The sequence below is a fragment of the Archocentrus centrarchus genome, chromosome 7 (genome assembly GCF_007364275.1).
Source record: "Archocentrus centrarchus isolate MPI-CPG fArcCen1 chromosome 7, fArcCen1, whole genome shotgun sequence".
Lineage (NCBI taxonomy): Eukaryota > Metazoa > Chordata > Actinopteri > Cichliformes > Cichlidae > Archocentrus > Archocentrus centrarchus.
The window spans coordinates 18,736,782-18,753,274 of NC_044352.1; the positions used below are offsets into that span (position 1 = coordinate 18,736,782).

The window sequence follows — 16,493 nt, forward strand, 5'->3', positions numbered from 1 at the left end:
TCCACACCCAAACCTTTTCTTCCAGCGCTGGCTCTAGCACCAGCATCAACAGTGAATTTTAAATGAGTTCCGTCTCTATTGCAGCACACCATACTGTGTGTATGTGTGAGTGGGTTTTTTTTTTGTGCTTTTTACTATATAATTGTGACAGCCCTTGGTCCGAAGGTGGTGAATTTCCCCCGTTGACAACACTGTAAAAGGTTACACATGCTTGGTTCGAATGTGCCAAACTGATTTCTGCTGTATGTATTTGTGTATGCATGTGTGTGTGTGTGTATAAGCAGTGTGTGCTCCTCCAAAGCAGCTGAAGTAAGCATTTCCATAGGGCTGACATTGTTGTGTTGTTGATTCATTAGTCAACATGCACTGTAGTGTTTCCTCCTACTCTCATTTGACCCACTGCCACAGTGTGCTAGATTTACATGAACATATCATTATACCCTGAGCTCTGTGTGTTTACGTTTCTACCACAACAACCCTGTTAGCATGGGAACTTCTTCTAAAATTAGCAGCATATTTCAATGCCAGTAAGCACATGTATCACCTACTGCATCACTGTGTGCAGCAGTCTAAACTGCTTCTATCTGCAGGCCTGCCAAAATCAGCCATTCGTTAATAAAGGCCGTGTGAGTGGGACTGGTGGGGAGTGTGTTTTCCAGTCTGTAAATAAAACGGCTGCTTATTGAGCCACGCTCCGGTCACAGTGGGCCACATATTTAGCCTCACACCAACCCCCTCACCCCTTCCCTCCCCCTCTAGTTTCATTGATCTCCGGGCCACTGACAGATGGTCACTATCCACCTCCACCCCCACCCCCCACCTCATCCCCCTGTTACCGGGGGCAACGTGCAGGAGGAGAAAGTGAGTGGGTGGTGGCATGGGCAGGTAGTGTTCACGCGTCCACACAATCACACGTGCATTCAGATTATCCGAGCAATTGTCCTGGGACACACTGTATATACCAAGTTTTAGCTACTGTGGGTGTGCTGTGAGAACGATGACTGAGTTTGGGATTATTAGGTCAACTCAGAGTTTGAATCTGCACCTACCATCCATTATTCATTCATACACGCACACACATAGAGTCTCCAAGAGTGTGTTTCTCTATTGCTCATTCTCTTTCCATCCCTCCCTCTCAGTAGGAGTACCAGATAGCATCAGAGAATGAGTGAGATGAGGAAAGAGGAGTGCAGTAGGTCGTCGTATCTCACTCGATGCACGGAAGTCATTTTCTGCTCATCATCAAACCTTTATTTTTGCTCCACTCTCTTTCACTCCACACTAGCCTGCTTCCTGCAGCACACAGCATGGATGACCTTGCCCCAGCAGCCCTGCGTGTGTACTGCCCATTTTGTGTGTGTGTGTGTGTGTGTGTGTGTGTGTGTGTGTGTGTGTGTGTGTGTGTGTGTGTGTGTGTGTGTGTGTGTGTGTGTGTGTGTGTTATATCATCTGTTTGTGACCTTGTTCCTTGTTGTGATGATGCTGACCACACCTACAGTGAGGCAGCCAGGTAGGGAGGAGGGAGATAAGGATGGAAAGGAAAAAAAAAAGAAGAAAGGAAGCTGATGGGAGAACCTGGTAATGATAGAGATTAGGGACAAAAAAAGAGGAAAGGGTAGAACTTCATTCATAGAGTGAGATAAATGAAAGAAAGAGACACACTGAAGAAAAATAATAGTAATAGGCAATGACCTCTATTTCTATCTGAGATCTAAACGACCAAATACCGTATAGCTTTGGGTCATTACAGTCTCCTACTACCTGCCAGAGGTTTATCACTGAAACTACAGTAAGTATGTAGGGTAGCTGTGTGTGCATACTCATGTAAATTTGTGAGTGTGTTTGTATGTGTGTTAGGGAGAGGTTAATTGTAACTTGCCCTGTAGCTTGCAGCTGTGGGCTCATCCTTTATCGCATCTACTTCTCCATTTCCGATGGGACGCTCGGCTAATTGGTTTCTGCTCCTTGTGCTCTGTCATAGGAAGATAGATTATGGATGTTCAATGGATCATTTCAATCCTCTCCCTATATACAGTCCCACCTCCTGCTTTTCTCCTTCCTAGAGACATGAATGTAATGCGTCCCTGTGGTGTGCTATATTGCAAATTGATAAATTAACCTTAATGTGGTCAAAGGCCTTGTTTTTGTGGAAGCTAGATGCCAGCTTTAAGCTACTGGGAGTGAAATATGTGCTTGTGTCTTATGCATGTTATTTTGTATGACATCTAGCCACACGCACTGAGACACTGTCCTTTTGAGATCAGCCTACAGTAATGGGCAAAGATAATGAAGAATGCCATTGTAGTATAATCAGGATGTGTAACCCAAGACCATCAGCTGTGTGCTTAAAAGGGATAAACCTCGTCCCATACACCAAAATAAACAGGAAAAAAACAATCCTGGATTTTTCAAGGTTTGGCCTTTATGTTTATCTTGTGAGGTGATTTAGGATTAGTGTTTGTATTATCTGTTTTTTTTCTGTAATCGGACGTACATGTTTAACCACTGAGTGATGAAGAGCTTTTCGCTAATTGGATTTAGAGAATTACTTGACTTGCGTGTCCATGGGCAGCAGCTCTGGACTTGAAAAGTTAATTCCCCCCAAATGCAGCTTGTATTATACGATATCTCGTTAACAGCATTAAAATTAAAGTTAGATATGCGAGTTGAGAATTATGAACCTTAGTATTAAAATTTTGCCAGTGAAATATATTGACATAGGTTGTCAGAGTAATCCAGAGCGCTGAACCTCAGATGTCTGCCACTAATGACACCTCCCATCCAGCACCCATAATGAGGTGAGTGTGAGAGGGTAAGCCCCCTAAAGCAGTGGCCTTTACCAGCATGGGGCAGGCACAGTCACAGAGAATCCAGTCTAAGACACCAACCAAGCATCCGGATTAAACCTCACATAAAGATAATGAGAAGTTTCAAGCCCCTTTCCACTAATCACGGATCTATCACCCTGGAAAAGACCAGCCATAAAGACTAAAATGAATTAAAGATTAAAGCCCTCAGAGCATCTGTTTGGTTAGAGATTTGGGCATTTGCGGGAGTTTTGCTTTTCAAAGGATCAGATAAGGGAATATAGATTTAGGTTAGAAGATTGAAAATGCTGTGTGGTCTTGATTTTGGCCGAGCATGAAGACTCAGCAGAAGGGAACTTACTGTGACTCAGTGACACATGGATGCTCATTAATGCAGCCTTAACAACCAGTGTGATTGTAATTTTAGTTTGGCATTGTCTTGTGTGTGTGGGCAAGTTTGTGTGGTTGATGGTTCCTCTTTGTGTCATCATCAGCTGTCTGAGGAACAATAACCCCACAGAGGAGTCGACAAAGCCTGAAATGGAAGACACAAATATGCACAAGCACGCAAATGCACAAACACACACGCACACACAAGCCTTCAAGAGAACTTAAAAGCGCTGCAGGAAATAATGTCAAAGCGAAGCTCACTCATGCTCACACATGCACATTCACTGATACACGCTTCTGTCTAAACGCCGCTGTATTCACCCATTTGGCTGTGGCAGGGTATTTTTCATAATCGGTTCCTCAATTGTGATGGCATTTCTGAGTCTTTAATGTGACGCGGGCGCGGTTGGAGCGGCTGGTTACACCCCGGGCTTTGCTGACTGAAGGATTCAGGGCAGTAGTCCTCCCATTGAGAAGGTGGTGACGAGCCAAATAAACACAAATGCCCAAGGAAAGTGAGGAATAAAGCATCTCTCCAAATCTCTCTCTTCCTCTTCCTCTCTTGCAACTCTGATATGAGTTGACGGGCAGCAGTGTTCTGTCACAAGTCAGACAGCAGAGAGGATATTTCTGGTACCAGTGTTTCAGGAGGAGGACAGAGGACATCTTTTTAGTGTGACAGAGAGTATTCATAGATGAAAGGCCTGTTTCTGCATATAGGTTCTCGTATGATTATGCATTTGCACTCATTTGATTTGTGTTTGTGTATTTGTGTGTGTTTACAGTGCTCTGTGGTCAGTGTCTAAGGACTTAATGCAGGAGCCATTGCATTAGCGCTGTCTGCTTCCTGCCATCCTCTTCCTAAATCATATTAGTACTCTCTTTGGTTTTGTCTCACTTGCTGTTGCACAGTAACACACAGGCACACTGCCTATCACTTAAAAACAAGTAAGTTATTGTACTGATACGATTATATCATTTGTAATCTGCCATGTTGACAGTGGCAGGGCTGTATTTTATTTTATTTGCATTGTGTTTTAAAGATTTAAGTGCTTATTGATGAAACTGGAGCACTCATACTCACCTTTAATTTACCTAATATGAGTGTCATGGAAAATTGTCAAAAATACTGGCTAAAACATCCAAACATAGTCATTTTAACTGATCTTACTTGGTATTATGCAATATAGAATGCTTACATTTGTGTGTGTGAGTGTGTGTGTAAAAGAGAGCAGAAGATGAAGACAGAGGAAGAGTTATGCAGGTCACCTTGTGATGAGGAATACTTAGTACTCATCTATTTTTATTCTGTTTATGTTTTCCTCTTGTCTCACATAAAAGTGCCCATTGTTCCTGTTGCAGCTCCTGGCATGTTCTAGCTGCTTTAAGGATGTAGTCAGTTGCACACATACATCTGAGAGAGAGTTGCAGCAGTGTTGTGCTTTGCTTGCCCCAGTGAGGATGTTAGTGCAGGGTCAGTAGTCCCGGCTGAAGCAAAACTAACGAGGTGCAAACTGAGACGTTAGCTAGGAACAGCGCCACTATATTTGTTAAGCTGACTATATTGAAAGTCTATATCACAAATCAGTAGTTGGTTAGTTTGGCAATAACATTTCTGTCAGCTAGCTACGCTAAAATTCTATAAATCACAGATCTGGATTTATAGAAGGCTGATTCCTCAGAGAGCTTGAAATTGACAGGCTTGAACTGGAAACTGAATTTCATACAGTCTTGGCACAAACCAGCTGTAGTGCTGGGAATACAAAAGAAAAACTGGGTGGGAGAGTGAAGAGAAAAAGCTCGAAGCCCCAAATGTCCTGTAAATAAATGCAGTTAGTGCTGAGGAATACGAAGTTTGTCAGCTGTTGGATATTTTGCAGTATTACACATACTGAGGTCGCTGTCCTGTATCTCTGGATTTATTTGGCCTTCATTTGCTTCACGACACCATTTGATTGATGTCCATGTACTTCATGACCTGCAGACTGGAACATTTTAGCGGAGATACTTACTTACATGTCATCAGTTCTACTGTTTTAGCCATCACCTCATTAACAGTGCGAGGACTGCACACAGAGTGCTGACTGTCTGTGTGACATGTGCTGCAGCTGGCTTTAAGCACACTGTAAAAATACAGTTCCACAGGAAACAACTCTGTCAAACAGAAATCCACCCAAACACTGCCACGCATTATGATCTGCCTTGGCACGCTGCCTAGATTATTTAGCATGCGCATAAATATGTGGATGTATGCTCGCTTGAATATTCGTGACACAAAAGCTAAAAGTGTACACAGGAAACATGAGAGATGCTGCTGAGATTAGTTCTAAATCTGACTTTTTATGCTGCTACACCCACAAATGCACAAGTGCACACATGCATCCATCAAACTAGAGGATTGTACTCATCCTCCAGGTGCAAAATTTTTGACAGTCTCATCTGCATATCGTGTGTTTATATGTGAGGTGCTTGTTTCTACTTTTCTTCACGCTGACAGCATCTCACACACTCAGAGCAACTCAGACACGTTTGCTCCCATCCGGCGCAGCTCAGCACAGAGGAATACACACGTTTACCTCACTCTTTGTGCTTTGAACTTTAATCAGTGGTGAGATGTTCTCTCAGTGCTACCTCGGCCTTCATTTCTGAGAAAGAAAACTTCTCTGAAGTTGCTTAGAATTTTCCTCATCTTCCCCTCTAAGCGGATAGGGTGTTGACTTTTAAGCAGATAGTGCAGTGTTAAGAAGATATGCCAACTGTGTTTATGTGTTTGGGGGTCAACATTTAGAGAGCCAGGTTTTGGTGGAGAGGATAGAAGACAGAAGCTTGTAGACTTTAACTGTGTACTGCTTGCTGAGGCACATAAAATCTGTGGAAGTAATGTTTTCATCCGTCGTGTCCACACTTTTTGCTGTTGCAGTCAGTATTTTAATCGTCCTCTCTGCCCCTCTTATGGACGTATCACCTGCTTGTGGATGTCCAGTTTTTAAATGGATTTCACAGTCAGCTTATTGAACTACTCCTGACTGACTCTCAGGATTTTCCACCGTCTCTTTCCACAAATGCGTATTGACACACTTGTTCTATTGTGGTGCATCATTTACTGCATTTGAGCCAGAAGCTGCATGAATTCGGTACACACAGATACAATATTGAGATCTGATAAGCTCATTAACCATTCATGTCACATATCGGATGCGATCTTCAAGGACTGTAATATCCTGTTGCGACTTCCTGGTGAAGCAGATGAACGCCTGCATGTGTTTATGCGTGTGTGAAAGCATGAAAGCACATTTGCGTGATTTAGCATGTGTTTGTCCGTCCTGTCCAGATGTGCAGGAATGGCTGAATGTTGGAATGCTTCCTGTTTTGCAAACCGTCTAGGGTCAGCCGAGGGCTGTGACGTTAGGCTGAATGGAAATGGGGCTCACAAAAAATATAAGGTGGGAAACTAAACGCAAAATAAATGGTCATCTTACTAGCTCAGAAAGATTTTACCCACCAGTTTCACACATTTTGCAAGCATGCCCTAAATCTTAAAAAAAATAAGAAAAACTTCACAGGTTTTTTAGCATCCTGTTTGTTCGATTCTTGCGTGTCACTTGTCAGGAATGCTGTAATTGCTGATTGTCTTTGCAGCACACAAAGAGACATAAAACAGCCACTGCAAGTACACACATTGCCGGAAATGCAGATATTTTACAGTGTAAAACTGGTGATGCTCAACCACACCAATCTATCATGGGATAAGCGTTCTGTAGCCTGAGGAAGGTTATAGTGGCCATAACATATGTGCACACATGTGGACAGGACAGAGACAGATGAACTCCGGAGGGAAGGAGGAAAGAATAGAAATGGTAGTCATTACTCAAACCTTCATTCCTGTTCCGCAAAAGTGAATCCCCTCACCGCTGAAGACGCGCACTCGTGTACCTGCAGATGCACGCACCCGCATTTTACAGCCTCTACTCAGAACCTTTCAAAGAAGGATGCGATGTTGCCACACAAGCTTATCCACAAACACGCGCGCATATGCAGAAAATGGCAGAGCACTCCTGCAAGGACAGAGCCATTAGTGTATCTTTGGGGAGTTTGTTTGTTTCTAATGGAGAGGGGAGTCAAGTCACTCAAGTGAGAAAACCAAGTGGACAGAGGTTTTTCTCACTCTTCTCGTTCACTGTCTGCTAACCATCAGATGTTTACGTGACGCAGCGTTCTTACCTCCTCCTCGTCATTTCAAACTAGCAATATTTATTTTATATTTCTAATTTTCACAAAATATAATCAAAAAGACCACAGCCTGAAATGGATTTACCATACATAATGCTTATCCCTCATCCTCCACTGTTGATATAAATTTGTGAAAAACATAAATGAGTCACTGTTGAACTGGGTGTCAGTCTCCATCATTATAACTAAAGATAGGCACTGTAATTAATTTGGAGTCAATCCTACACACACTGCTCTGCAGACTCACCGTATATTTGCTTGCAGCTGAAAGCAGTCCCCATCCAAACCACTTGAAGCCTATATAACCATGTAAGCGTCTGGCTTTGCTGTCTTTGAGAGTCAGGAACCTGCTCCTGAACAAATCTGCCAATTCAAAGGGCAGCGATTCATTTTAACAAGCTTGTGACCTGACCACACTCAACAAGACAGAAAAGGGCAGTGTATATTTTGTGTATCCCTTTGTGCTGTCTTGCCATCTGTCCTCTTGTTGTGGTGCAGTAGGCAGAGTATGACTTCCAAAAATAAAATGCCTGCTCACTTTCCTCCTTCATATGCACGCTGCTTTGAAGTCTTTCTGTCAGTTTGTTTTGTCTGCTTTGACTGAGAGCAGAGTCACATTAGGATGCAGATATTGCCCTGTGCATGCACTTACAATAACACTCTCGCTCAAACTTGCTGACTCTCATTTCAAGAGTCTGAGTGGGCCGTTATGAAAGGTGCCTCGGCTGGCTTCGCTGCCTCTTCAGAGGAGGAGCATGTTCACGAGTGTGTCCAGAAGAGGCAGGTGGATCCACGCACACTCCGTTTAAACCAAATCAGTGTAACTCATCTGCACCCCCGGGGAGCAGCCAGCCCTGACAGGGATATTTGCATCCCTAATTCCCTCAACACCATCGCCGCTACTCCCCACCCCCCACACCACATGCCATCTGGGACCACCGGGGCCAGGGCAGAGGCGGGACAGGAAGTCTTTCACAGATACACACACACACACACACACACACACACACACACACACACACACACACGATAGTATCCAGACCGTATCCAATCAATTTGACGCCAGTGTTAAACAAAGCTCCCATTTAGGGTAATTAAAATCACCCAATTAGAGCCTGCAATTGTGTGTATGTGTGTGTGCACACGTGAGCGTACCAGATTTCTGTGTTTGCATGTATTAGGGGTTCTTTGTTCTTGCTAAAACCGCTTTGCCAAAAATGAACATTTTAAAGCTGAAGAGTGTCTCTTTACGGCTTGATTTTCCACACACCTTTCACGAGTGCCTCCCACAGAACAAAGCAGTTCTATTTTTGTGTGTATTCTTTTTTGTTATCAAAAAAATTCTCAGTACACCTGTGCATGTATGTCAGTGTGAGCCGCAAAGGTTTGCATCTCAATGACTTTGTCAACTCCACATTGAGCTGCCTGTCCCCAGGGCTGCCCAATCAATTGCCTATGTGGCCATCTTCTTTAGGGGGAAAAAAAAATCAATCCAGCTTCATAAATCTGGTCTGGGATGAAGTTTTTCTCACTGTGTCTCAGTGTATTTGCACGTAAGGAGACGCACCATGCAAATGTGTGTGTTCATTCTGCAGCTGTTGTTGAGAATGGCAACTTGCCCTCCTCACTCATTAGAATGACCTCTTCCCCCCTTCATGTTCTCACTAGCCAGCTGGACTGATTCCTTGGAGTGTCTGCTGTCTGTCTTTGTATATGTGTGTGGCTATTTTTGACAGCTAGAACCTGTTTACTGTAAATTATTTTGACAAATTTTAATCCAAAAGTCTGGTTGAAAATAAATTACTAATATAAACCAGAACAACTCTGCAACAGTCATGGATGTACTGATGCTGTGCGTGTTTAAGAGCCAGCTGGCCAGTTCTAATTGTCTATTGAATTGACCCTAAGGGGTGAACAGAATGTCCCATATCTTGCCATCATTACACTTTTATTACCATCACCTCATCAAACACAAAAACACATCAAGGAGTTGCAGAGAGCAGGCGTCAAAGCCAATAATGCAGCTTAGGTGTCTTCATTCACATTCTGACTAATTGTGATAGTGTATATAATGTATGTGTGTAGAGTTTTCTTGTTTTTCTGTGTGAAATCAAAGCTATAGCCCTAATGTTTATGTAGGTATGAACTCATAGCTTGGAAGATTGTGTGCTAGTATCAATAAAAGCAGAAGCAATTTGACACGTTTTGAGAAAAATTAGACCAATTAATTAGTAGTGAATTTCTGCACATCACACACACACACACACACACACACACACACACACACACACACACACACACACACACACACACACACACACACACACACACACACACAATACATTTACACACGTATAAAACAGCAGTGTGGTTGCATCTCTCAGCGTGAAGCCACGTAGCCTAATCTGAGCAGATTACAACATATTAGGAAAGGGTGAGACAAATGTCAGCATGGCCCTTGATGGGTTGAAGTGTGAAAAAGCCTTTTGATTTCTCCTGGCAGTGAGGAAGCAGGGGGCAAAATGAGCGCTGTGAAAAAAGCACGCACCAGGGCATTGTGTCAGATCTGTATGGATTTAAAGGCCTCCTTCTGTTGATTTGTCTGTCTGCATCATATTTAATTTATTTTGCTCCACTGCCATCTGGAAAAAAACAGCTGTGTACACTGCCTGTATTACCACTGCAGTGCCTTATTTGTGAGTCTTTCTAGTTTCACCATTTACTTCCATTGTATTAAGTTGTTTTTTTTTCAGTTTTTTTTTATTGTTAATTGCAATCCTAGGTATTGGCTACTGGGTGAATGAATTGAACAGTAAATGATTATTAACCAGTGTGGTCCACTGCCAGCATGGCTAGCATGTAAAACCTCACTGATTGTAATTTAATAATTAATATTTTATCATGCATATTCTTTCATTAAGCCCCTGTTGACCTGCACAGGGACATTTTTTTTTTCTCCATTAAGCTTGTAGCTTGACAATTTTTGTGTGCTTAATGCCAATCAAATGTGTATGTATCCCCTGCAGACCCAGAATCCCAGAGGAAAAGGACTGTGCAGAATGTTCTTGACCTTCGACATAACCTGGAGGAAACAATGACCAGCCTGAGAGGGGTGCAGCTCAGCCACAGGTCAGTGTTAGGGTTGTTTCTCCTCATTTCACGTGAACTGTAAATAGCTGATAGTAGCACCAAAGGAAAAGGCTCATTGTGCAGGTAATTAAAGAAATTGTGTAATGCAAGTAAAAGCATCATGTTTCAGTTAGTGTCTGTGATCTGATTACCAAAGTTACTACAGTAATGTGTTTGGTACTGCATTACAGAAACATGTAACGTGTTACTTTGGAACACATTAAACCCCACACTGCATGTCATGGATCACACACACACACACACACACACACACACACACACACACACACACACACACACACACACACACACACACACACACACACACACACACACACACACACACACACAGGACTCCATCGTTAGAAAGGAAAACAGTGGAAAATAAAATTTAAAAAGCTGATCAGAAACCGTTAGCAAAAACAGCAACAGGCGGATTATTATTGACGTTGTGTTTCGGGGTGTGGTGGTTGCATGAAGCCTCTAAGATCAGTACTGTGAGTAGTTAATGTGTAATTTTCCACCTGCTCTGCTCTCTGTTTGAGTTGGTTAATATGGGACAGAAGCAGGATTAGCTCAAAGCTCAAAGCAAACCCTTCCAATACACGCTCACGACTTACATTTACACACACACACAAAGACAAGCAGTGATGCTCTGATTAATTGCAAGGGAGCTTCCTCTGCTTCCTGGGCTGGGTTTTGGTTGTGTTTGCCATGTCCTCACACTTTGTCCTTGAGAGCTTCCCCGACTGGCTGTCCACGAATCTCCTGCAATGTGTCCTATCGCTGTCCCTCAGTGGGAGTCCCCTACATAAAGAGTAAATCAGCAGATGGTTCCCTGCTGGAATACATTTCCTTTGCCATTCATACTTTTATTTCGCTGTAATAACCTTGAATCACTCCCTGTTATCCCAGAAATGGAAGTTTCGCGGGTGAGCGTGATGTCACATATCCGCTGAATAATGAGTAGTTAGAAGGGAAGATTTGCATGAATTAAACAAATGGATTAGTGAGCAAGCAAATTGTTTTGTTTACACATATTTTACTTGATATACAGTATGAAACATAAAAAAACAGAAAGCCTGCAAAAATCTGTCGCAACCCTCTGTCAGTCTCTCTCCGCTTCCTTTCTGCCTGTTTTACATTAGCGTTTTTATTCAACGCTGTCTTTATTATTGGCTGATTCTGTATCACGCAGAGAAGATTAATTTTAATGTAGCAGGCGAATGCATGTTCTGTCACACAGTTTGAGAGCTAGCAACTTTTAATATGCTAATTCTCATCACTGTCAGTGCAAGCGCTAAGCGGTTATGTGCTGCAATGCTTCGGCACAGGAAATGCACGCATTTGTGATTTTAGTGATGTTGACATTTATACACTTAAACAAATATGTGCCTGCTTAAAGTGATAGTGTTGTGAGGTTTTAAGCTCAATGTGGAGCACAGAGCAGCATAAAGGAACATGAGAACACTTGCACTCACATATTGCATATTGTATGTGTACAAATGTGGAGCACAGATACACAGAGAATAAAGTGTGGGGGGGAGAAAGACGAATTCTTCTGATGGGGGGGGGCGCAAAGGAAATGAAAGACAGACACTCATTTCCTGTTAAAGAGTTTTAGCCTTAAGAGGCATGGAGCTGTGAATAATTATTATTTTCATTACCTGAAAACGCTAAACTGCCTTTTTCTCTTTCCACAGCTGTGCGGAGGGGACCATGTGCTACGACAGCGATGAAGCCGCTGCCTTCTCAGTTTCCAGTCTGTCAAATCGCTCCTCTCCGCTGTCGTGGCGTCAGGGTCAAGCTAGCCCCCGTCTCCAGGCTGGGGATGCCCCGTCCACAGGTAACGCCCACTCAGACATGCCCCTGCGGATCAGCCACACATCTCGTATCCACCTCATCGAATCCCTGGAAGACTCAGACCCAACCCTCCTGAAGGGAGATTACCTCAGTGACAGCGACCTCGTCGGGAAAAGCCCAGTTGAAGATGATGAAGAAGATGATGATATTGATGATCTGGGCAATGGGTGAGTTATTTTTTCCTTTTATTTGGAAAACACAAGCGGGGCGGCTGTGGCTCAGGAGGCAGAGTGGGCCGTCTACTAATTGAAAGGTCGGTGGCTTGATACCAGGCTTCTCCAGCCTGCTGGGCAAGATATTGAACCACAAATTGCCCTTGATGTAACCATCAGAGTGTGAGTGTGCGAACGTTAGGTTAAAAGTGCTCAAGCAAAGAAAAAAAAAGCACTTGTATGAATGTGTGTGAATGAATGAGCCTTGTAGTAAGAAAGCGCTTTGAGCGCTCAAACTGAAGAGAAAAGCACTATTTAAGTACCGGTCTGCAAGGTATCACCCACACTTCATTGGCCTGACTAAGAAAACAGGACACATTAATGATCTCAGCATTTCTTGTGAGGTGAATCCTGCCACCTGCCAACTGTTAGAACCCTAGAGCCACAGACAAGTCAGGACTGCAGTCAGTATTAGTTTGCCAGCACAACAAAGTCTTGATTAGCCCATCTGTAATGAATCACAAGCCCCCTTCATAGTATCTGCCATGACATTGTCAGCTGTAGCCCCCATCGTGCAGTTGGCTCTGCTATAGTCAGAAAGCAGCCCTAAGGCACAATCTGAGAATGATGTCACCATTATGGAGCTCCCCCCCCAGAGATCATCCTGTCTTTCAGCTGCAAGCCCACTGGCTTCACCAGCAGGTTTCCATGTGGAGGACCCTTAACAACGCTGGCTCACCACAACATACTGGCAAAGCTAAAATGCAAATGTGTTTGGAAAACTGGTCACTAAAACTGCCTAGCCAATGAGAAAACAGCCAGAGCTGTCATGGTCAGAATAGTTTTTGTTTTGAAGTAGTCATGGATTTCTTGGAACAAATGATTTAATTTTGTGGTGAGATCACATAGAACAAAACATCAGCTTCAGAACTGTTCATCGGGATGTTTGCTGTGTCGTGTAGCAGTTTCATTACAGGGGGTTGTGCATTTGAAACTTTGTTTCTCTTCTCTAATTGAACTGAACAGAAAACAGTGTTTGTGATGTGAGAAACAGTCCCTGAGAGGATGCGCCAGAGACCACAGCTGGCTTTTCTCCATGTTTCTGTGGCAGCAAAAACTGAGTATTTTACAAGGGGAGGGTTGCTATCTTCATTTGTTATCTGCCAAATAATGGACCAGAGTGAAATAATCCCAGTCAAACTGAGGTTAACAAAAATACATTTGGGATTTTTCACTGATATAATTAATAACGACAGTATTCTGACCTGACTTTGTGACTTGTGTGTTGTGCCTCCATGAAGGGAAGTAGTTTTTCTTTGACAGGTGAATTAGAGGGAACGGCCATTGGCGAGAACATGTTGGCAGCTGTTGTTCATGTCCAAACTTTTGTTGATCATTACCTTACCAGTTGTGCAGAATTACAAGACTCCCCACAATACACCAACAGAAGAAATTAAGTTTAGACGATCTGCTAAAGAATGACCTAAGTTGTGTTCCTTGGACTTTCTTGGTTAGTTTTGGAGCGACTTGCAGCTCTTGCCCCAGTGTGAGGAGATATGACACAATTTTAACTCAGCTGTAGACACAGCGCCGTGTTTCACTGGCCAACTCTAAGCACCGTGAACAAAAACACATTATCTTATTGTAAACCGTGATTCTGGCAGTGTGGGTGTGACCTGTAGAGCTTTAAAAAAAAAAAATTAAAAAAAAGCTTGTCCTGGCCACAGTTTGACATCTCTATAGTAACCACAAAAATGCACCCTCAGTCACCAGAAAATCAGTTGCAACACAGTTCACATCCCTTTTATTGCATTACTGTGGATCTGGTCATGGCTGATTAGTGGTTGTACAGGTTAATGTTATGCTTTGTGTGAAGAGGCTAAAAGGGAAGCAACAATTGTTGGCAGACTAAAAGAAAAAAAGATTGAGAAACAGAGGTGACAGTGATGGCAGAATAGGCTTACAAACACCAAAGGGAAAACAGCCTTTTTGTTTGTGCTTTCTGTTTAACATAGAACTGTGACAGAGTGAAATACGATAGTGATGACTCAGTGTTGTATCAGTTGGCTTCTAACCTCTAAAGCTGTACAAAGGGTGGAAATGTAGTGTTAACACATACAATCTGACTAACTGCTAGTCTAAATGTAGGTTAAGATTATTTTAAAGAGGTTTTGGTTTGAGAGCTGAAACGAATTATTATTTTTTATAACTGACTAATCTGTATAATCCTGAATTGAAATCCTTGGGAGAATTCTGTAACAGCAAAGATGTTGGCAGGAGTGTAACTTTAAGGAGGGAAAAAGCTTCTTAAAACCTTTTTTGTGGCAAAGTTAGTCAGCTTTTTAAGCTGTTTTTAGCTGATTTGACTGCTGATTCTGTACATGCAGTTGTGTCCTGGTGACCATGTTTAAATACAGGCTTTTATCACCACCTAAATAGGTGCCCAGTGGCATCACCAAGAAGCCTTCAGAGTGGTGAAACTTTCTTCTAGATGGACATTGCTGTTTTTATACTGTAACCTAATATGTCTTTACCACTAGAGGGCAGAGCAGCATTACCGTTCCCTCAGTCTGTGCTGTTACCTCCACCCTTCCTACATTAAGTGCCCCAGTGCTCCATTTCTCCATCTTAGCTCATAATTTATTACACATACTTATTCATTATACATGAAGACACTACCCCTGCCATATAGAGGTCACACTACATTGCCATATCTCCTCTTGGCTCATATAATACACAGGATTTTCCCTTATATATTATGCATTGTAAACACATACTTTGTTTGGACTGTGTCTCTCATCTCTTCTTTATAATGAAAGTGAAATAGAAGGAAACTATGTCACAAAATTCTCATTTTGGCTCTAAACATATGACCATGTGACTCATTGCCGGACTCATTATGAATCACTTTAGTTACAGGCATGAGTCATATTCACATACAAAGGTAAGTTTACCGTGACTATACCGTGACCTGGCTGAGCCCAGACCCCATGTACTCAAAAATACACCCTGACTCATGATCCCTTGTCAGTTATCTATTTCCTGTGATTTTCTAGCCTGGGCCTCCACTTACATCTGGAGCCAAACCCCCTCCCCAAATAACCCCCACACACTCACTCACATTCTGACAAGGAAACAGTGAGAGGGCTGACGATGGTGGGGATCATTCTTCATTCTATGTGTGTGTTTGTGTGCTTAGAGAGAATAAAAGTGTAGTCCTATGTAAGTTGTAGAGCTGTACCGTGTATATGTGATAATTTTAATGGCTAGAACTGCAGTTTTCGTTGTTATGTCTATTAATTTCATTATATCCAAAGTCTTTCGGATTTGTCTAACTGTTGCGGTGATTTATTTTACTACAAATTTGCATAACGTGTCCAATTTCCTCATAAAAAATATGAAGGAATTGCTTGTGCTAATGATTGAGAGCCACAGTATGTTTGCATATATGCAGCACATAGAAGAAATGAGCATCAATTCTTTGATTTTAATTCATTTTAGCAAAGGGTGTAGGTATTGCCATTGGGCAATAATATAAGTTTGGAGTTTGTGTAATTTTTTTAATTAAAAAAATAATGATTACAGGTAGTAAATCTAACCATAGATTTTCACTTTTTTCTCCCATATATTCCCTATTCAACGATGGGTTGCTGTATAAAGGCACGCCAAATATCATTGCATATCCAAAACAGTGTGTAGAGAACCACCAACACCATAAAGGGCAATGGGGTAAATTCTATGCTAATTATTTGAAAATATACAAGCTGGAGCAAAGATATTGTGGTCAGAAACTAGTAATAGCTCTTTGTCTGTGCATGTGATTGTGTACAGTGTGAATGAAACAACGAGTGTGAATACAGCCTATGTCTGAACATCATCTTGTTGTGATGGACAGCATTAATTGTGGCGGTAATTGGCTCTA

General features: G+C 42.4%; 1 protein-coding gene across 1 annotated transcript in view; it reads left to right on the forward strand.

Annotated features, from left to right (window-relative positions):
- Positions 1-16,493, forward strand: part of LOC115782799 (neuron navigator 1) — a 107,260-nt gene that overhangs the window by 23,346 nt on the left and 67,421 nt on the right. Inside the window, 2 exon segments of the mRNA XM_075074383.1 lie at positions 10,454-10,556; positions 12,260-12,586. Coding sequence (XP_074930484.1) covers positions 10,454-10,556; positions 12,260-12,586 — 430 coding nt within the window.